Below are 22,991 nucleotides of genomic sequence, written 5' to 3' on the forward strand. Positions count from 1 at the left end.
TTTGTTCAGTTTCTCCAAAGTTCTTGTGATGTTTTTTTAGGTAGTACTGCATTGAATTAATAGATTTGTTTGGAAAATTATCATCACTTTTTTTTTTTTTAAGATTTTATTTATTCATTTGAGAGACAATGAGATAGAGAGCATGAGAGGGGGGAAGGTCAGAGGGAGAAGCAGACTCCCTGCCAAGCAGGGAGCCCGATGCGGGACTCGATCCCAGGACTCCAGGATCATGACCTGAGCCGAAGGCAGTCGCTTAACCAACTGAGCCATCCAGGCGCCCTATCATCACTTTTATACTGACTCTTCTTAGCCGAGAGTATGTGACGTCCTGTTTACTGAAGTTAATTTTATGTACCTGCTTAGATTTGAGTATGTTCTGTGCATGTTAAGTTTTGGTTTTGGTTGTTTGTACCTAGGTATTTTATCTTTTAGAGGCTTTTTCCCCCCCTTCACATCTATTTTCTGGTTCTTGTTTGTGTATATAGAAGCTGTTAACTTTGGATATTAATTTTGCAACCCCTACCACCTGACTGCATTCCTTTATTTGTAATAATTTTTTTCATATGATTCTCTTGGGTTTTCTAATCTTAGAATCATACCTATAAATGATATTTTGCCTTCTTTTTTCTAATTTAACTGATACTTCTAGAATAAATAGGAAATAAAAAATAATATACTTTACATGCATTCTATGTTCCTAATTGTATTGGAAATACTTCTAGGCAAAAAAAAAAACAAATGCTTCTAGGGTGTACAGTGTACTAAGCATGATGGTTAGCCTTTTATTTGAGATACTTCTTTGTCAGGTTAGAATTATCATTCTTTTCCTAGTTTGCTAAGTAATTTTGAATCAGGAATAGAGGGGCACCTGGCTGGCTCAGTAGGTAGAGCATATGACTCTTGATCTCAGGGTTGTGAGTTCAAGCCTTAAATTGGGTGTGGAGCTTACATTTAAAAAAAATTTTTTAAGGTTAAAAAAAATGAATTAGGAATAGAAATTGAACTTTATCAGATAATCTTTCAAGGTTTATTGTCCTGAATGTATAGTTTTTTTCCTTTCAACCTGTTCAATATTGTTCATTATACAAATAGATTTCCTCATACTGAGCTATCTTTGCATTCCAGGAGTGATTCTCATATACGAGAATAATACTAATGAACTATAGTCTGTTTGCTGATAGTCTATTTAGGAATTTTCTTGGTGACATAGAAGAAAGTTTTATAGTTTTATTTTTGTCCTCTTTCAGATTCAGAATCAGTAATGCGCTAGCTCTCTAAAAACAGTTTGAAGGCTTTTGTTCTTTAAATTCTGAAACATTTTTGGTAGGATCAAACTACTACTGTCATTTGATGACATTATTTCCCAATCTCTCTTAATAAAGGGGGTAGCATTTTCTCAGTTTTTTCTGTTGTGATTAATTAGTCTAATTTTTCTCTCTCCTGCTTTAATTTTGGCAACTTCTATTATCCTAGAAAAATTGACCAATTCAGCTAGATACTCACATTTTTATAGGATAGAATTTTGCTCTTGGGGTCTTGGGAGGTTTTTGTTTTTGTTTTTTTGTTTGGGGTTCTTTGTTGTTTTTCTTTTTAGGTTTTTGGGCGGGGTGGGGTGTTAAGATTTATTTATTTATTTTAGAACGCGCGTGCACATGAGCCGGGGGAGGGGCAGAGAGAGGGAGAATCTGAATCTGAAGCAAACTCCTCCTGCCACCCCACCCCAATGCGGGGCTTGATCCCACGACCCTGAGATGACCTGAGCCGAAACCAAGAGCCAGCGGCTTAACCAACTGAGCGGCCCAGGTTGCCCCCTCAGTGTTTTTTAAGTACTTGCAGAATCTTTATTATTACTTTGTTTTTAATTTTTAGTTTGATTGATTAGACTAGCCAGCAGTAGTAGTTGCTGTATAGGAGCAAAATGACAAATGGGTGTTTCATTATTTTTATGTGGTCAGAATACACTAAATTCTTAATATATTTTAATATAAAAATGTGTTAAGCATTATCTAACTTCAAATTTTTTAATGTATAAAAATATAGGCACTATATATCATTTCTACTTTCTGCTTCCTTCAGCTTCAAAAAACAATCAAAACACACCAGAATGTCAGTATTTTGACATTTAAAAATGCTCCTAGTATTAGTCTTCTTTAGGCAGTGGCTTACTTTTTCATATTATTTTTTCCTTTCCCCAAAAAATCAGCTCCTTGGATTTATCTGCCAGATCTACCATTTTCCTATTTAATCCTAATTTCATCTCTAATTTTCTGTTTTCCTTGAGTTTATTTTATTGTTCTCTAACAAACTTCTTGAGTTGGATACTTGTTTCATTCACTCTTTATTTCCAGTAAAGTTATTAACATGCAGTATAATATTAGTTTCAGGTGTACAGTATAGTGATTTAACACTTCCGTACATCCCCCACTGCTCATCAAGACAAGTACACTCTTGGTTTGTTTTTTGTTTTTTGTAGGATTGATTTATTTATTTTGGAACGAGAGTGCACGTGCACGGGGGGAGGGATGGTGGGAGAGAGAGAATCAGAAGCAGACTCCTTGCTGAGCACAGAGCTCAGTGCAGGGCTCTATCCCATGAGGCTGACATCATGACCTGAGCTAAAATCCTGAATCAGACGCTTAACTGAGTGAGCCACCCAGGTGCCCCCTTGAGGGAATTTTTAGATTCTGTGTGATTGAAAACGGGTTGCATTTGTTTCTGTAAATAATTTCTAGTTTTTATAGCATTATAATCTGATAAATGTATTCTATTTACAGTTTTTGGAATTTAAAGTTTCTCTTTGTAGTTTAATATGTACAGTTTTTATGATCTATGGGCACTTTGTTTTTTTCCTATGGTCACCTTTAAAGAGGTGTTCTCACATACACCTCTTAGTTCAGCTTTATCATTTTGTTCATATCTTCTGTATTTTTTCCTTACATATTTTTTGTCTACTTCATCCATCCATGGATTGATGAAAGTAAATTAAAATCTGCTATTTCTATTATGTTTCTTCCATTTCTGTTCTATTTCCTATAGTTTGTACTTTATTGTTTCGTTGCAGTGATAATTTTGGACATAAGCACTTAATACAGTTATGTCATCATTGTGAATTTGGACCTTTGCCATTATAAAGGGTCCCTTGTTTAACACTTTCTGTCATGAGTTAATAAGCCTTGTCCATTGATTAATATTGAAACTCTAGCTTTCGTGTCATGAGCATTTGCCTGGTATGAGTGTATTTATGTTTCCTTTGTTTTCTTCTGTGCTTTATCATAATACTTATTCTTTCCTTGTTCTTTTTGTGTGTGAATGTTTTTTCCTTGTGACAGTTAGTTGTTGCCCTTCTAGTTTTATATGATGTTCTCATTCATCTATTAACAGTTTTATATAGTATCTGTCAACTCTCACCCTTAAAAGCTGAGAAAATTTTCACTTATATTTCCTCCCTTCCCCAATCCTTCTTTGGGTTTCTTGTTATGTAATTCTTTCATTTGTTCCTTTTTTTTTTTTTTTTTAAATTTTTTTAAACCTTTTTTTTTTTTTAATATTTGCTGATTGCACTTAGAAAACAGCCATTTGCACACTTAATGCTTTTTAAACCTTAAAAGTGTTAAAAATAACTATTCACCTTCTTTCTGTATTCATATTCTCTGTTTAATGTTCTGTATTTAAATGGTTCAGTGCAAACCACTAGGTCTTGCACTGGGGCTTTTCCTTTTCATTTCCTTTGTATTTTATCATCAGATAATTTTTATCAAAAGGTGTTTTGAAATTGTCATGTTTGAGAAGCTCTGCCAATTGCCATTACTTTAATGAGAAGTACATTGTTAGGTCACAGTTTTTCCCCCTGTCCATTTTTAGTTTCATTTCACTATCTTCCAGCATTGTGTATTGGTAAGTCTAAGTTCCGCCTAGTTTTTTGGCCCTGACTTTTTTTTATAGGCCGTTGAAAGAATTCTTTATCTTTGCGTATCATTAACTTTAACCAAATATGTCTTGGAATCTGTTGTTTAATATCAGCATTTTATTGAAATCATTGTCCTTTTGTCCTGCAGATTTGATTTTTCTTTCAGTTAGGGGAGAAAACAATCTTCCATTATGTCTGATTAATAGGATTCTGTATTTTAGGGACACCATTATCCTTATGTTGGATTGCTTTTGTCCTGCATATCTTCTATCTTCGTAACTGTTTTTTTTTTAAGATTTATTTGAGAGAGAGAGTGTGCGCATGGGGAGGGGGGAGAGGGAAAGAGTCTTAAGCAGTCTCCCCCCTGAGTTTGGAGCCCAACATGGGGCTTTATCTCACAACTCTGATATCACGACCTAAGCAAAAACCAAGAGTTGGCCGCTTAACGGATTGTGCCACCATGGCGCCCCTGTAATTGTTTTAAATCTTGTCTCCTTTCCTCTTGTGTCTCCTGTGATTATCTCTTTGGTAGTAACTTCGTTTTCAGCTATGTCCTAGTCTTCTTTGCTATTTATAATTTATTTATTCTCTAATAATGTTTTTATATTTCAGTGTGCTTTGTTAGCTCTGTAATCTTCCTTTTCATCTCAACTTTGAGTTTTTAATTTATTGGTTTTTTGCTCATCAAGTTCTCTTGTAACTCAGAATATTAGCAGATTGATTATATCTTTATTAGCTTAAACTAAGATCCTTCCAGAACATGTTTTTTAATTTATTTTTTAAATAGACATTATTTTTTTTAGAGCAGTTTTTGGATCTTGTACTCTCACACATGCACACCCTCTCCATCAGCATTCCTCCCTAGAAAGGTACATTTGTTACAAGCAGTGAACATAGATCACACATCATTATCACTCAAAGTCCGTAGAGAATTGATTTTTCATCTCTATTTTTCATGGTATGTTCCACCCAAATAGATATCATGCCTGGTTTCTTTTTGTTTTTTCATCTCATTAGTTGTCAGTTCCATTACAAAATCATCTTTTTGTGCTCTGACATTCAAACAAGAATTGTCTTTGAACCTATCCATGCTTTTTTATTTTTTTATTTTTTACTTTTTTTTTTTTTTTAAGATTTTATTTGTTTATTTGACAGAGAGAGACACAGCAAGAGAGGGAACACAAACAGGGGGAGTGGGAGAGGGAGAAGCAGGCTTCCCGCTGAGCAGAGAGCCTGATGAAGGGCTCAGTCCCAGGACCCAGGGATCATGACCTGAGCCGAAGGCAGATGCTTAACGACTGAGCCACCCAGATGCCCCATCCATGCTTTTTTAAAATAGCTCTCCTTTTTCTTCCCCTGTGAGCCCTGCTTTGAGGATTAAACAAAAGATGTATGGATTTGCTGCATCCAGCCTTGTTGCAGACATAAGCAGTGCTCTGTATTATGTATTGATTGAATGTGCTATGCTACTCTGTGAGGTAGATCCCATTGGCACACCTTCACGCTTTGGTTTTCAAACCCAGGGTGGGCACCTAGAGCCTTTGCCTATGCAGAATCTGCTCTCTCTCTCTCTCTTTTTTTTCCCTATTCACCATCCCCTTTTAGGAACAACTTCCATTTCCCTGAGCCAACAGTGTTTTGACTATGGGAAGCCACTTTGGGACACTTCTGTTGAGAATGCACAGTCATCCTTGGTAATACATTTTCCCTACCACTTCCTTCTTTGGCAGATCTTATCTTTTTTACTTTTCTTTCACCTACATATTAGCCAAATGTCTGTTTAGACATAATTAGGTGTGGATAATTAGGATTCTTTTGTTCTTCTCTTCTTCCCTTCTGCAAGAGTCTTCAGGATAGTGAATTCTATTCTTTTCCTTTCTCTGGAGGGGGATGGTAGAAGGGGTATTTCCATTTAGGAAAATTTCTTTTTCTGCTGCTGCCTTCAGTATGACTTATTCTATCTACCTCTCTTAGTTGGGAAGTAATTGATGAAATTTTTTGGATTTTTTTCACTCAACTGCCAGCCCTACCCCCATCTTCCCTCTAGAGAACGAAGTTAGGAGCTCCATGGAGAAAGTTGCCTAAGGCACTCAAGTCCTTGGAAAGATTCTTTCACTGACCTTTTCCTCTGTTTTTGGTTGAAACTGTTAAATTTTTGCTTGGGTGTGTTGTAACTATTTATTAATTATGTGTTGGGGCAAGAAATCGTGAAATTAAGCTTTATACTATCACCTTTCGCAGAGATAACATTTGTGTTTTAAAGATTTTATTTATTTATTCATTTATTTGTGTGAGAGAGAGAATGAGCGGGGGGGGCGGGGGGGCAGAGAGGGAGAAGCAGACTCCCCACTGAGCAGGAAGCCTGATGCAGGGCACTGTCCTAGGACTCCAGGATCATGACCTGAGCCAAAGGCAGATGCATAACCAACTGAGCCACCCAGCCGCCCCAAGAGTAAAGTTTCTTGATTTTCATAAAAGAAATGTGAAATTCTTATGAACTTTATTATTTTCAGGTTTATTTAGCATTCAGATTATTTACTTTGAGTAAATAAGTAATGGTGCCTACTCTTAGGCTTTCCTTCACCACTGCAGTGAGTACTGAAAATGGTACCCTGCCCTCAGATTAGTTCTTTTGTCTTGAACCCATGGTAATGAAGTAAAGAAAATACAGGTAGAGTTCTTGTCAAATTGGTCTAACATCAGAATTGCTACATAGTATCTAAACCTCCTTTGGAATGGTATACCTGCTATAATTTACAAAGGGTATATACTTAATTTTTTGATGTTTATTGTATGTTTTATTTCTGAACAGTATAGAGTAAGGAATATTTTACAAAAACGAATGATCTGTAACAACATAGACGAACCTCCAAAACATTACATTAAGAAAGCCAAACACAAAGGTCACATTATATAATTGCATTTGTGTGAAATATCCATAATAAATTCATACAGACAGAATGCAAATTGGTGGGTTGCCAGAGACCTGAGGAAAAGAGGGAATGGAAGAAGCTTCTTAATGGGTTAAGGGGTTTTATTCTGGAATTATGGCAATGTTTTGAATTAGATAAGAAGTGGTCGTTGTACAACATAGTGAATGTACTAAATGCCACTGAATTATTCACTTTAAAGTACTTAATTTTATATTACGTGAATTTTACCTTGCTTTTTAAAAAAAGAATGATCTGTCAAATGTAAACGGACAGTTCTCAAAGAGGCTGAGAGAACTACCATAATTCTACTTCGTGCACAAATAGCTGTTGAAATATGTGACTCAGTATTTCTTCCTACATATTTCTTTTTTTTGTTTTTGTTTTTAAGAATGTAAGTAATTTAGATTTTAATGATGGTAGCTTGTAGTAACAGAGTTCCTGTCACTTTTTTTTTTTTTTTTTTTTTTTGGGTAGTAATCTCTTTACCCAACATGGGGCTCGAACTCAAGACTCTGAGATCAAGAGTCTCATGCTCTACCGACTGAGCCAGCCAGGTGCCCCCTGTCCGTCACTTTTAGAACCAGTGAAGTTTTTAAATGATAGGACACTGACGTTCAGGGCAAAGAACTAACCATTGTCTTAGCTTGCAAAAGAATCCACAAATTATACTTGAAGTATATATATCCTTTCATTCACTTTAGCTTAAAAATAACATATGTGCAACACTTAGTTACCTCCAACAAAAAACATCTACTTAAAAATTCATGCACTGGGGTGCCTGGGTGGCTCAGTCGTTAAGCATCTGCCTTCGGCTCGGGTCATGGTCCCAGGGTCCTGGGATCGAGCCCCGCATCGGGCTCCCTGCTCCATGGGAAGCCTGCTTCTCCCTCTCCCACTCCCCCTGCTTGTGTTCCCTCTCTTGCTGTCTCTCTCTGTCAAATAAATAAAATCTTTAAAAAAAAAGTTCATGCACTTCTGAATCACCAAAAACTGTAAAAATCTTTTTCCCACAAGATGTGACAGTTTTTACCAAGAATTTTTGAGTATGAAATAAGGTGCTATGCATAAATATAATATAAAAATAGAACATCCTACACATGGACTTAGGAATGGAAGTCTGACATACATGCATCAATATTAACCTATATCAGCTGGAATGTAGAAATGGTTTTTGTGTGTACAGTTGCTTATTGTAATGGTATTCATAAAACCCTATTTTATTAATATAAACATCTTCATCTGTAAAATAGGAATAATAGTCATATCTATCCTCAAAAGGTGATTGTGATGATTTAAATTGGTTAATGCTTAGTATATAATAAGCGCTCAGTATTAGCTATAATGAAGGGGATAATTACTATTATTTTTTATTATTTAACCAAACTTTCTAGTGTTAGATATCTTTTGTGCTTTAATTTTTTAAAGATTTTATTTATTTGTTTATTCATTTGTTTATTTATTTATTCTTTGGAGAGAGAGGGCGTGCGAGTTAGCCAGGAGTGGGGGGAGGGGCAGAGGGAGAAGGAGAAGCAGACTCCCTGTTGAGCCAGGAGCCTGATGCAGGGCTCAGTCGCAGGACCCTGGGATCATGACCCTAGCCAAAGGCAGATGCTTAATTGACTGAGCCACCCAGGTGCCTCTTTTTGTGCTTTCATTAAGTATAATAACCCTATTGTATATGTGAATTTGTCAGTTGTGTGATAAAAAAAGGTTTTACCTGTTTATACTGCCACCAAATGAAAGTATTTGTGTTACCACAGTCTCTTAAGGTGTATTTTTAGTCAGTGGGGCGCCTGGCTGGCTCAGTCAGTGGAGCACGCGACTCTTGATCTCACGTAGTGAGTTTGAGCCCCACGTTGGGTATAGAGATTACTTAAAAATAAAATCTTTTTTTTTTTTTTTAAGATTTTATTTATTTATTTATTTATTTGACAGAGAGAGAGAGAGACAGTGAGAGCAGAACACAAGCAGGGGGAGTGGGTCAGGGAGAAGCAGGCTTCCTGCCGAGCAGGGAGCCCGATGCGGGGCTCGATCCCATCATGACCCGAGCCGAAGGCAGACACCTAACAACTGAGCCACCCAGGCGTCCCTAAAAATAAAATCTTAAAAAAAAAAAAAAGAACTAATATGCAAGTCAACTAGTTATCAGTCTGGATCACCCATTGATAAGGGATATTTCTTGAAATACAGTTGTGGTTTTTTAAAAAATAAAAATAGATTTTAAATCAGACCTGGGTTCAAATCCCAGCCTAATTTTTACGTTTTAGCTGTATAATCTTGGACAACCTGTTTAAGTTGTTGCCCCCACCCCCCCCATCCTTTAAAATTAGGGTATAATAGCATCCAGTTATGAGAATTAAATGAAATCATGCATTTAAAGTGCTTAGCATGTTGCTTGCCACATAGTAAGCATTTTTACTACTACTAGAGGTGAGAAGGAAAAACAGGCTTCATGAATGGTGGGGTAGGGAGGGCACAAATAATTTTTTTTAATTTATTTTTTTTAACAAATACACCGAAGAATCATGCAATCTTGCCAGCACTGAATGAAATCCTGGGCCACAAGTCTGCACACCCTTTTGCAGCTGGTCCTGTGATAGCAGAACCTTTCATTTTGCCTGTATTGTTTATTATGACCCCTGCATAATCTTCAAAATAGAGATACACACCTTCTTTTCTCCTGTATGACGTACATTAATGAATTACCACTGCCCCATGTACCTTCTTTCTGAGCTCTGGTTTGTCTTCACTGTAGCCATCACCGTTTCACCTACAGCAGCGGCAGGAAGTCTGTTCAGTCATCCCTTGGTCCCCTTCATAGGGGATACACAGATTTTTGGTTCCCATGTTACCAGCACAGTTGATCGTGGCTCCTACCAGAAGACCCAGGGAAATCTGGAATTTCACACCAGGGGACCCATGAGTGGTTTTTAAGCAAATACTAGATTTCAAATAATATGGAGAGCTTTTCTCTAAATAACTTAAGCTACCAAGATCCCTTATAACAGTCTAAATATTGTTTGTCTGATTCGATTGTGTTCATCTTTGATGTTCTTTTACTTTCATACATTTCAGAGCTTATAAACCACGTGCATTCTACTTTTGTTGCTGTCCTAACTTACAGACATCTGCTTGGCAAACAACTATGTTCTGTAGAAAATCAGTATTTTTAAATTGCTCACTTCATAGCAAATGATCTCAGAAGGCAGATAGTGGACTTAGTTTTATTGTGGGTGTTGATACACTGACTTATGGTTTTCCATAAATAATTTATTTCTTTCTTGGTTTTTAGTTTCTACCTTTATATGCAAGTATAAATCATAAATTCTCATTTTTTAGAGCACGTGGGTGGCTCAGGACGGAGCCTGCTTCTCCCTCTCCTGCTGCTGCTCCCCCTGCTTGTACTCTCTTGCTCTGTCAAATAAAATCTTTTTAAAAATAAATAAATAAGTTCTCATTTCTTAAGATCAGTTAGTAAGCAGATTTTGTTAAAGCTTTGAATTACTTGGAACACATCCTATATCTTGACATACCAAGATTATAGCTGATTATTTCATACTTTATTTTCTCTTAGCATTCTCTAAAAGTACTTAGTAAAAGTTTGAGTTACAATTGACCCTTGAACAATGGAGGGGTTCGAGACATCAATCCCCACACAGTTCAGAATTCGTGTATAACTTTTGACCCCCCAAAATTTTAACTACTAATAGCCTGCTCTTTACTGGAAGCCTTACCAATAACACAGTCAATTAATACACTTTGTATGTTATATGTATTAAATCCTGTATTCATTTTTTTTTTTTTCCTAAGAGTGGGGAGGGTCGGGCAGAGGGAGAGAGAATCTTAAGCAGGCTCCACACCTAGTGCAGAGCCCAACATGGGGCTCGATTTCACAACCCTGAGATCATGACCTGAACCGAAATCAAGTTGGATGCTTAACTAACTGAGCCACCCAGGCACCACCCCTATATCCTGTATTCCTATAGTTTTATCTTTTTCTTAAATTCTTTTGACATTTCAAGGCTATGTGGTTCATCTGTCTTTTCAAATTGTCACAGATGTCCAAAAAATTTTCTGATATATTTATTGAAAAAAATCCACATGTAAGTAGACCCATACAGATCAAACCCATGTTATTCAAGGGTCAACTATATTTATGAAAGTTGCATATTTTAGGACTCAGCTTTGTATTTTAAGCATAGCATCAATAATTTTGATAAATATTACCCTTAATTTCTCTTATGAGCAGTATTATTTTCAAAAGTATTTTGTTTCCTAAGCATATTAAATGTTTTCTATATGTTGGCCATTACACTAGGCACAGGAGCTCAAAATAAATGACATTGATCTTATCCGTAAGGATTTCACAGTCTATTAGACATCTTAAAATAATACTTTGTCTGAAAAGAGAGATATTCATTATATATTCATTGAATTATTTGAGTAACTGAAGCTGATTCCTTAAAATACTAAAAATTTTTAAATGAAAATCCTTTTTTAAATAAATAAAAGTCTTGGGCGCCTGGGTGGCTCAGTTGGTTAAGCGACTGCCTTTGGCTCAGGTCATGATCCTGGAGTCCCTGGATCGAGTCCCACATCGGGCTCCCTGCTCAGCAGGGAGTCTGCTTCTCCCTCTGACCCTCCTCCCTCTCGTGCTCTCTCTCATTCTCTCTCTCTCGCAAAAAAAAAAAAAGAAATAAAAAAAATAAAGTCTTGAACATCTCCCTGCATTCTTCTATTGAATAAACTGAGTTATCTTAATTTTTTTCATTGTGATTTACATTTTTTTCATTTTTGTTTTCAATCTCATGCTGCTCAGCTATCATTTTTGTAGCTGTTAATATATACTGTCTCTTTAAATATCCATCTCTATTATAATTTATTCCTAATTTGTTTGGAAATGCAATCTCCACATGTCCAAACTTTTCAGAGTTATTCCTATTTAAAAGATCTGTGAGATGACCTTGGGGTGAGTAGGTGGATATGGTTTTTACCTCAGATTACATCCATAAGCTTCTTAGGCACACAACTAAAAGTGGGTTCTCACTAAGGTATTTTCAGCTTCATTATCTTTTAAGGACTTTATTGTAGTTCCAGTCTATTCAGTTTCTTTGAATGTTATATTTAAAATGTCAGTAAAGGCTATGACTTGGGTGAACCTTAAACATTATGCTGAGTGAAGGAAGCCAAATGCAAAAAGCCACGTTTTATATAGTTCCATTTGTAAGAAATGTCCAGAATAGGCAAATCTGTAGAGATAGACGGTGGTTTAGTAGTTGTCAGGGGTTGGAGGAAAGGGAGGATGGGGAATGATTGCTAGGGGTGTGGAGTTTTCTTTGGGGGTGGTGAAAATACTCTGGAATTAGATAGTGATTATGGTTGAACAACTTTGTAAGTATACTAAAAACCACTGAATTGTACACTTTAAAAGAATGGTTATGTGAATTATATCTCAAGTTTTAAAGTCTAAATGAAAGCAAATTTTTCTAGTAAGAGACTGTTCAGAACACTTCCTGTATGTCTGCTTTCTAAGTGTATACTTTTACTTTTGTCTTTTATTGATTGGTTTAGATTTTGAGTCTCTCAAATGTACTTTGCAGTGAAAGCATAATTTATATTTTCCTTAGGGGTAATAGAAGTTCATTTGTGCATTAAGTGGAAAATCTAGATAATATACGTTGTTTGTAAAGAAAGAACAAGTCTTCTTTACTTGGGATATTGACCTGCTCTAACTGTAAGGAAGTTTTTTTTGTTGTTTTTTTGTTTTGTTTTGTTACAGATTTTATCTATTCACTTGAGAGAGAGAGAGAGAACACAGAGGGAGAGTGAAAGGGATAAGCAGACTCCCTGCTGAGCAGAGAGCCCGATGCGATGTGGGGCTTAGTCTTAGGACCCTGAGATCATGCCCTGAGCCAAAGGCAGATGCTTAACCTACTGAGCCATCCAGGCACCTCTAACTGTAGGTTTAAAGAACAAACATGTGAGCCCTAAATATGTAAAGAATTTTAAGGACCGAAGTGCCTGGGTGGCTCAGTTACTTGGGTGTCTGCCTTTGGCTCGGGTCATGATCCCTGGTTCCTGGGATCAAGCCCCAAGTTGGGCTTCCTGCTCAGCGGGGAGTCTGCTTCTCCCTCTTCCCACTCGTGCATGCTCTCTCTCAAATAAATACATAAAATATTTGGGGTAAAAAAAGAATTTTAAGGACTGTCATTTCAATAGGAAAGACCAATAATTAAAACTAAAAACCAAAAAACCCTACTAATCTATTTTACATTTTTCTTCATTAAACATAAATTACAATATCTTTTTTAAATGTAAGTTATAGGGCACCTGGGTGGCTCAGTTGGTTAAGCGACTGCCTTCGGCTCAGGTCATGATCCTGCAGTCCCAGGATCGAGTCCCGCGTCGGGCTCCCTGCTCAGCAGGGAGTCTGCTTCTCCCTCTGACCCTCCCCCCTCTCATGCTCTCTCTCTCTATCTCATTCTCTCTCTCAAATAAATAAATAAAATCTTTAAAAAAATAAATAAATAAATAAATGTAAGTTATATATTGTCTCATGAGTTTTGTTTTGATTACTTGTTTTATTTCATTTTGATTGTTTTTATATGTGATTCATACTCTGATTTTGTGATCTGTTCTGTGTAACGTTTTTGGTCTTTAAAAATTTTTAATGACCACTTCATGAGTAATTTGTCATTCTGGTGTTTGAAAATGAGTGATTCCTTTGGTCTCTAAGCTGTTAAACACATTTTTTATGTTTTTACTTTTAGGCTATGGAGTTACTAGTAGAGAAAGCAATCAGTAGTGCTTCTAGTCCTCAGAGCCCTGGAGATGCACTGAGAAGAGTTTTTGAGTGCATTTCTTCAGGGATTATTCTTAAAGGTAGGTTTTGCTTTGTTCTTAATGTTTGTCTGTTTGATAATTAAATAAGAACTCTTTCTTTTACAAATGGATAATGCTAATGCCTTTTTCTCCATATATTGATTGCTTGTAGGTAGTCCTGGACTTCTGGATCCTTGTGAGAAGGATCCATTTGATACCTTGGCAACGATGACTGACCAACAGCGTGAAGACATCACATCCAGTGCACAGGTACCAGTGTGTTCCTAATCCCAAAGCTTTGTTGTTGGGTCACTGCCCTTCAAGTTTTGGTTTTTTATAATTGTCCTTTAAAAGAAGTCACTGCATAGTATTTATTTCTTCTTCCTAAGTAAGTAAGCCCTTGGAGGGGATATAATTTAAACTAGATTTCACTAATATAATCTTAAATTGTATTTAACTATAATGTGTGTGTCTTAAGTAAGTGTATTATATAAAAATACAGCTGTATTTTCAGTGCCTTCTTAAATCTGGGTATTAAGTTACATATCATGATGTATGGGAACTGTTTATGTACTCTGGTTATAAGAAGTGATATTCCGGGGCGCCTGGGTGGCTCAGTCATTAAGCGTCTGCCTTCAGCTCAGGTCATGATCCCAGGGTCCTGGGATCGAGCCCCACATCAGGCTCCCTGCTCAGTGGGAAGCCTGCTTCTCCCTCTCCCGCTCCCCCTGCTTGTGTTCCCACTCTCACTGTGTCTCTCTCTCTCTCTGTCAAATAAAATCTTAAAAAAAAAAAAAAAAAAAAAGTGATATTCCGGGGCGCCTGGGTGGCTCCGTCTTTAAGCGTCTGCCTTCGGCTCAGGTCATGATCCCAGGGTCCTGGGATCGAGCCCCGCATCGGGCTCCCTGCTCGGCGGGGAGTCTGCTTCTCCCTCTCCCACACCCACTGCTTGTGTTCCCTCTCTCGCTATGTCTCTTGTCAAATAAATAAAATCTTTAAAAAAAAAAAAAAGTGATATGCTGTGTGATTTATGGTAATTATTGTTATAATTTAGTCTCTCCTGCCACTGGAAAGGCTGTCTAAAGTAGTTAATTAAAAGTGTGGGTTCAGGGCACCTGGGTGGCTCAGTCAGTTAAGTGTCGGACTGGTGATTTCAGCACAGGTCATGACCTCATGAGCTGTGGGATCCAGCCCTGTGTCAGGCTCCGCACTCCGTGGGGAGTCTGCTTGAGTTTCTCTCCCTCTGTGTCCCCCCTCCCCCCGTGAGAGCTTGTGCGTGCATTCTCCCTTTCAAATAAATAAAATCTTTTAGGGGGGGGCGCCTGGGTGGCTCAGTTGGTTAAGCGACTGCCTTCAGCTCAGGTCATGATCCTGGAGTCCCTGGATCGAGTCCCGCATCGGGCTCCCTGCTCGGCAGGGAGTCTGCTTCTCCCTCTGACCCTCCCCCCTCTCATGTGCTTGCTCTCTCTCATTCTCTCTCTCTCAAATAAATAAATAAAATCTTTAAAAAAAAAAAAAAAAAATCTTTTAGGGGGAAAAAAGTGGGCTTTAGAGTCAAGACTCCCTGGATTTGAATACCGGCTGTGCTATCTCATCTATAAAACAAGGATAAAAGTAGTACCCTGTTTCAAGCAGGATTATTGGGAGGATTAAGTGAGTTAATGTGTTTAACTGCATTAACAGTATCTGGTATATGGAAGGATTTTAATAAATGTTAGCTATTATCATAATCAGTTAATAATTTTATTGGAAAAAGATTTATGGAAAAGAAAAGATATGTGAACCTAATGAATGAATGAAAAAAAAGAAAAACCAGTCTAAAACTACTATAGCTCTTTTTTTATTCCAAAAATGTACTAAGGGGAGAAAAGGCAACTAGCAATGAACAGTAATAATTCACTCTAAGATATTAAGTTATTGGACTTAAGTTCTTGATTTGTTATCTCTTCTGGCAACAATAATTTGGAATTTAGAAGATGTCAAGATTAAAGTAAATTGTTATGTCATAAGTATATTAAGGGATAACTTATGTGATTACTAATTAATGTGTATTAGACATGTTTTGTTTGTATTTCTTTGGGTTTATTTTTGGGGGATGAAGATAGTTATCCTAAGTGGCTTTCTTCCTTGGTGCTTAAAGGAGGAATTATTTATAAATTCTAAGGGAAAGGAGATTTAGGGTTAGGAGCAGGGCATTCAAAAACTAATAGAATTCACATTTGAAAGGCTTTTTTTTTTAATGTCACTTTGAAGAAAGTGGTTTGGCTTTAGGTGGTAGTGACAAAGGTCCTTGTTAAAAGTGAAGGAGTTAATAAAAAATTTTTTTTATTCCTATTTCTAGTTCTCACTTCAGAAAGTTAACAGCCTTATAGCTTAAGTGAAGTAGAGAAGCACCCAGTACTGGTGAAAATCCAGAATTACTAAATAGAATGCTATATCAAGTCCTTAACACAGATGATTTGGAGACTTTGAGGATTTCAAAAGCCAATATATGAGGCAAAGTTCTAAGAAATTGGAATCGTATCATCAAGGAAATTTCTAGAATAGTAAATTCTTACAGAGATAATTGTAACAAACAACTAAATCTCAGCTGAAGAAAATAATTAGGCATTAAAAAATAGTCTCGGGGTACCCAGGTGCCTCGGTTGCTTAAGTGTCCACTCTTGATTTCCTCTCAGGTCCTGATCTCAGGGTCGTGAGATCGAGCCCCATATTGGGCTCCACAATGGGCATGGAGCCTGCTTAAGATTAGCTCTCTTCCTCACCACCACCACCCCCCGCCCCCCGGCGCGCACACACACTCTCAAAAAAAAAAAAAAAAATTGGGGCCCCTCAGTGACTCGGTCGGTTAAGTCTCTGCCTTCCGCCCAGATCATGATCCCCGGGCCCTAGGATTGAGCCCTGCATCAGGCTCCCTGCTTCATCATCTCCACCCCCCTTGTGCTCTCTCTATTTCTCTCTCAAATAAGTAAAATCTTTTTTTTAAAAAAAGTCTCAACAGCAGCCACTTTAAGAGAAAGAAGCCAGACACAGAAAGCCATATGTTATATGAAATGTCCACAGTGTGTAAATCTTGTAGAAATAGAAAAGTAGATTAGTGGCTATCATGACCTAAGGGTGGAGGGGTTAAGGAATGACCAACATTGGGTCATGGGGGTTGTGGGGGTGGAGGTGTGTGAAAATGTTCCGAAATTAGAGAGTGGTTATGATTGAACAAGTTTAACTTTGTAAGTATACTAAAAAACACTGAATTGTACACTTTAATAGGGTGACTCTTAGGATATGTTAATCTCAGAAAATAATCCTAAACATTTACATTGAAGGTTATAACCATATAGTGAAATTTGCCATATAATCAAATGACTACATCTCCTTGAATTAATTTAAGAGGTATATAGTCCCAGAAATATGAGGAATAGATTATGTCTTACGAAATCTTGTGACAGTGATGCCTAACACATTTCTGCGCATACATAACCATGTAGTGAAAATTTTGATTTTGGTTCATGAAGTAACAAGTTGAAGAAATGTGACCCTTTTTTGTAAACCTGGGGAAGTGTGTGTGCGTGTGTGCAGCCTATACACATGGGCATCCACAGAAAAAATGGGAAAATACATGAGTAGAAACCAAAGAGGGATTTACTCAATGAGATTTACATTCCTTTTGTTATGTATTGTTTCAATTTCAAGATTTTTTTTTTTAAATGAACATAATATTGAATTTTTTTTAAAGGTCTATTTCTTAACTTCTTTTTTGAGAGAGAGAGAATGCAAGTGCATATGAGCTGGGCAGGGAGGGGTAGAGGGAAAAGGGGAGAGAGAATCTTAAGCAGGCTCCATGCGCAGCACGGAGCCTGACTTGGGACTTGATGTTATGACCCTGAGATCATGACCTGAGCCAAAACCAAGAGGCAGACCCATAACTGACTGAGCCACCCAGGTGCCTCTTAATTTATGTTTTAAAAAGCAAAACAGCATGCGTACAGAAAAGCCTGAAAATATAAACACTAGAACATAGGGAGTATTTGGGTTGTGAAACTTAATATTCAAGGTGTTTAATTAAATATGCTTTTTTATATTGATATATGGAGATATAAGCCTAGTTAATAATTAATATTTTGGTTCTTAAAATTAACTTTGAATTCCGGCTCTTTTTGTTGCAGTTTGCATTGAGACTCCTTGCATTCCGCCAGATACACAAAGTTCTAGGCATGGATCCATTACCCCAAATGAGCCAACGTTTTAACATCCACAACAACAGGAAACGAAGAAGGGATAGCGATGGAGTTGATGGATTTGAAGCTGAGGGGAAAAAAGACAAAAAAGATTATGATAACTTTTAAAAAGTTCCTGTAAATCTGCTGTGTTAAAAACAACAGGTGCCCATTTGTTGGTTGTTTTTCATTCATAATAATGTCTACTTTGAAAAATTTATCAAGAATTTAAAGAATTTCATGGAAGAACCAAGTTTTTCTGTGACATTAATATCTTAATGTACAGTGTTAGGTATTATATGAATGGAAAGACACCCCAAAAAAAAAAAAATTGTGCTCCAACTAGGGGAAAAACAATGCTTCAGATGTTTTCCCCATTATTTTGGTTTTATTTACTGGTTGCCCTAGCTCCCCCTATCTTTGTGTCTTTTATTAACTAGTCTTATTAAATCTTTACTGTATTTAATGCAGTATTTGTGCTTCAGTTGCTATGTGTATTTTGATATTTTTATTTAGGAGTTTTGTTTGCTCTTTGACACTAGTCATTACTTTGTGTTAATAGATGATATCCTTTACCCCTTCTTAATATTTTACAGCAGTACGTTTTTTTGTAACGTGAAACTGCAGAATTTTTTCCTTTTGTTTTGTTATTCTGTATGTGATGGATTACAACACAAAAAGTTATCCTGCCATTTAAGTGCTCAGAACTGAATGTTTCTGCAGATCTTGTGGCATTTGTCTCTAGTGTGATATATAAAGGTGTAATTAAGACAGATTTCTGTTAATCTAATCAAGTTTGCTGTTAGTTGTGCATTAGCAGTATAAAAGCTAATATATACTATATGGTCTTGCAACAGTTTTAAAGCCTCTGCATAATTGATAATAAAAATGCATGACATTTTTGTTTTTAATAGACTTTTAAAATTATAATTTTAGGTTTGACACGTAGACCTTTGTACAGTTGACTTTTTGACATAGCAAGGCCAAAAAATAACTTTCTGAATATTTTTTTCTTCTGCGTAAGTGGAAAGGGCATTTTTCATATATAAGTGGGCTAACCAATATTTTCAAAAGAACTTTATCATTGTGCAACTAACAACAGTAACTAGCCCTTAATTATGATGACAGTTCCTTATTGGTGTGTGTGAGATTATTCTAGCAAACTGTTACAGTATAACACAGTTGAATGATTCCTCCCCCCTGCCCTCATACCCCATCACCCAGATAATTTACAGTTCTCTTAACAGTGAGGTTGATAAAGTATTACTGATAAAAAATTAAGGTTATCTAAGGAAAAAAAACCAGAAAATTATTTGGTGTGGCCATCTTACATGCTTATGTGTCCTACAAAAAGCTAAATATTCTAGCAGTGGTGTAATGAGAAGTTACATCTTACTGTTGATGTATGTATGCTCTGGTACACAGATGTCATTTTGTTGTCACAGCACTACAGTGAAATACACAAATAAAAACTTAAATTCACATAATGACTTAAATGTATTATATGTTACAGATGTCTCAGACTACTTTTGCTTTGAAATGACTTATGCTTCAGTAAAACCACATTCAAGTTTTATTGGGTACATATATCTTGTTATTCCTGACAATTACTTGTTGCCTAATTAGGCACATAATTTCCAGAAAAATTTATAATTCAATAGTATATTGGCTCAGTGTCTTTCCGGAATTTGAATCTTTCCCTGGACCCTTAGAAGACCAGGAAACTGTAGGAGACAACCACTGGAGAACTAGAAAAGGAGACTTGGGCTTTTCTCCAAAGGTTGTCACATACTATCTATGTAACTAACACGGACAAGCCTTTTTCACCCCTACCCCCAGTTGTTTGTTTTTTAAATGTTTCTAGGTCTCATTTTACTCTTTTGAATAGTGAGTTTTACCCAGTAAAATTTTCGAATTTTGTTTCTCACTGTTCTCTTAGAGAAGGCAAAAACTTAACATCACACACCAATGACATGCTAGGTCATTTCATGTTCTACCATCTTAAACAATAAGTGACACTGCTATATTTCTTTTTTTCAGATGAGAAAATTGAAGCCCAGAGTGGCTAACAAGATCACAAATCAACTTATATGACAGGATTGAAATTGAGTCAGGTTTCAAAATTCATGCTCAGCACTTTTCCAGGCTGCTCCCTTCATCTTGTAATTATGTTCTAAACATGTTTTCAGTCTGTTTCAAAATTTTGCATTTGTTTTGGGTGTCTTCATCCAGATAAACGGTTGGTGCCATTTAAATTTTTTATGAAAATAATTGTTTCAGTACTAATTTTTTGCATGACTTAATTATTTTCATTGTTGTGGATAGACCCACGTTAATCATCTTGAATGAAATAGCTTGGGGTGCCTGGGTGGCTCAGTCAGTTAAGCGTCTGCCTTTGGCTCAGGTCATGATCCTGGGGTCCTGGGATCAAGTCCCGCATCAGGCTCCCTGCTCCGAGGGGAGCCTGCCTCTCTCTCTCTTTCTGTCTCTCTGTCTCATGAATAAATAAAATCTTTTTTTTTTTAAAGATTTTATTTATTTATTTGAGAGAGAGAATGAGATAGAGACAGAGAGCAGGAGAGGGAGGAGGGTCAGAGGGAGAAGCAGACTCCCTGCCGAGCAGGGAGCCCGATGCGGGACTCGATCCCGGGACTCCAGGATCATGACCTGAGCCGAAGGCAGTCGCCTATCCAACTGAGCCACCCAGGTGCCCCATAAATAAATAAAATCTTAAAAAAAAAAAGAAAGAAAATGAAATAACTTGGATTCATTAGTATCTTCTGCTTTGACAGCTTTTTAAAAGATTATTTTAGAGAGAGAGAGAGCAAGCAGGGGGAAGGGGCTGAGGGAGAGGGAGAGAGAATCTCTAGCAGACGGCACTCAGTGTGGAGCCTGACTTGAGGCTCCATCCCACGATCCTGAGATCACATCCTGAGCCAAACCAAAAGTCAGACGCTTAACCGACTGCGCCACCAAGGAGCCCCTGCTTTGACAATTTTTAAAGAAAACTATAAACTCTAGTTAAAAGAAGTATTGGGGAGAGGGTGCCTGGGTGGCTCAGTCAGTTAAGCCTCTGCCTTTGGCTCAGGTCTTGATCCCAGGATCTCAGGTCTTGAACCAGTTGTTTTGGCAACTAATTATCAGTTATTCTCTGCATCTCAGGCTGACTTCCTGTTCTTATGTTAGAATAATTTAATGATAACCCCCAAATAAATTGATTCCTCTTACCCACCTCCAATTACACAATGCTCTCCAAATTAGAATTTTCTTTTTCTTCACTATTTTTTCTTCTGTTTCTTTGGATAAGTTAGAATTAAAAATGCAGAATTGCATGAACAGCACAGCAAAAGATCTCTGGTTTTTTTTTTTTTTAAGATTTTTTATTTTATTTATTTGACAGAGAGAGACACAGCGAGAGAGGGAACACAAGCAGGGGGAGTGGGAGAGGGAAAAGCAGGCTCCCCGCAGAGCAGGGAGCCCGATGCGGGACTCGATCCCAGGACCCCGGGATCATGACCTGAGCCGAAGGCAGTCGCTTAACCAACTGAGCCACCCAGGCGCCCAGATCTCTGGTTTTTTAAAGTCAGGAGTATTTTAAATAATTTTTTACTTCTTAAAAAATTTTTTTGTCTTGCATGGTCATGCTATTATGTTGTCAATGTATGAATTGAATTGAAGTTATAAACAGTTGCTTTAATGGATCCACTACTTTTTATACTGAATTTGACAGTGCTATCTCATTTTTGAAGATTTTCCCCATAAAGGGCAAGTTTATAGTATCCTAGAAAGATAATGTTCATAGCATTGGTCTCAAATTTGTTCCTTGAGAGTTGTCTGGGGAATATTATAAAAATTAAGAGCTTTAAGCCCTAATTCCAAAACTTGAGGAGGGCCAGAATAAGCCTAAGAATGTTGTTTGAATGGATGGTTCATACACGTTTAAAATTTAAAAGGTGTAAAGTACATGGCATAAAATGTCTTCTGCCTCTTACGTTGCCCCTTCCCAGAGGGAGTCAGTATTAATCCATTGTATACCCTTCCACACATGGCCTGTGCACATGGCGTGAATATGTGCACCCTTTTGCTGTTTTACAAATGGCTGCATACTGTGTATATTCTGTACCTGCCTTTCTTTCATTTAGTATCTTGGAATCCTGGAGGTTGTTCCATATCAGTACACATAGGGAAGTTGTATTTTTTTTTTTTAGATTTTATTAGAGTGTGAGCGGGGGAGGGGGACAGGGAGAGAGAATCTCTAGCAGACTCTGCTGAGCACGGAGCTCGACTTGGGGCTCGAAACCACAACCCTGAGATTTTGCCGGAGCCAAGACCAAGAGTCGGACACTTAACTGAGCCACCCAGGTGCCTCGGAAAATTGCAGTTTTAACCAGCACTATAGAATCATTCCAAATTAGATTTTTTTTCTTTTAAGTATAGGTGGTTCTGTTGCAAGTGGTACATTGATCATGTTTGAATAAACATGCTTTATAGCAGTGACCATCATGTACTCTAAAGTCCAAAAACGATTATTTTTACATATATTTCTTAAGTAAGCTCTACGCACAGCGTGGGGCTTGAACTCATGACCCTGAGATCAAAAGTCTCGTTCTCTACTGGCTTAGCTAGCCAGGCACCCTGCAAAACTATATTTTAAATTTAGTATTGAAAGTATTTTATTATCAGCCACACAATATGTATAGCATAAGTTAATTGGGATATTTAGCAAATCATAATATCCCCATTCCCTAAGCAATTTTACTGATTAACTGTAGTCTAGGTCATTTTAGTCTTTATCTTGTTTAGTGTAGTAATATTAGCTGTAAAATAAAATGTGAAAGTAGAAATCAGTAACCAACTTAAAGCTTGAATAGTATTTTTGAGAAATACCTAAACTGGTACATTAAATACAAAGCTACTATATTTACCTTCTCTTAATATAGTTCCAATACCTGGTATTAGAAAAATAGGGTCTTCAGCTTGGAAAGGACTATTTAATCAGTTAAGTAACAATGTGAATGCTTCTTTATAATCTGTTTATAATCTGTTGAATCAAAGTATGAAAAGTTGATCTCCATTAGCTTAATCACTGAACTCTTAAATGAGTTCAGAAATAGG

The 22,991-nt window shown here is 37.0% G+C and overlaps 1 protein-coding gene and 1 pseudogene across 2 annotated transcripts in view; one reads left to right on the forward strand and one right to left on the reverse strand.

Moving 5' to 3' along the window:
* ZFR (zinc finger RNA binding protein) overlaps nt 1-19,363 on the forward strand; it is an 81,467-nt gene extending 62,104 nt beyond the window's left edge. For both annotated transcript variants that reach the window (XM_044917175.1, XM_021700461.1), the window contains 3 exons: nt 13,611-13,722; nt 13,835-13,932; nt 17,826-19,363. In XM_044917175.1, coding sequence (XP_044773110.1) covers nt 13,611-13,722; nt 13,835-13,932; nt 17,826-18,005 — 390 coding nt within the window. In that variant the 3' untranslated portion in view covers nt 18,006-19,363. The remainder of the gene's footprint in view (nt 1-13,610; nt 13,723-13,834; nt 13,933-17,825) is intronic.
* On the reverse strand, nt 9,364-10,485 carry LOC110589828 (annotated as a pseudogene).
* Nucleotides 19,364-22,991: the final 3,628 nt, after the last annotated feature.

This window comes from Neomonachus schauinslandi, chromosome 7 (assembly GCF_002201575.2).
Source record: "Neomonachus schauinslandi chromosome 7, ASM220157v2, whole genome shotgun sequence".
Lineage (NCBI taxonomy): Eukaryota > Metazoa > Chordata > Mammalia > Carnivora > Phocidae > Neomonachus > Neomonachus schauinslandi.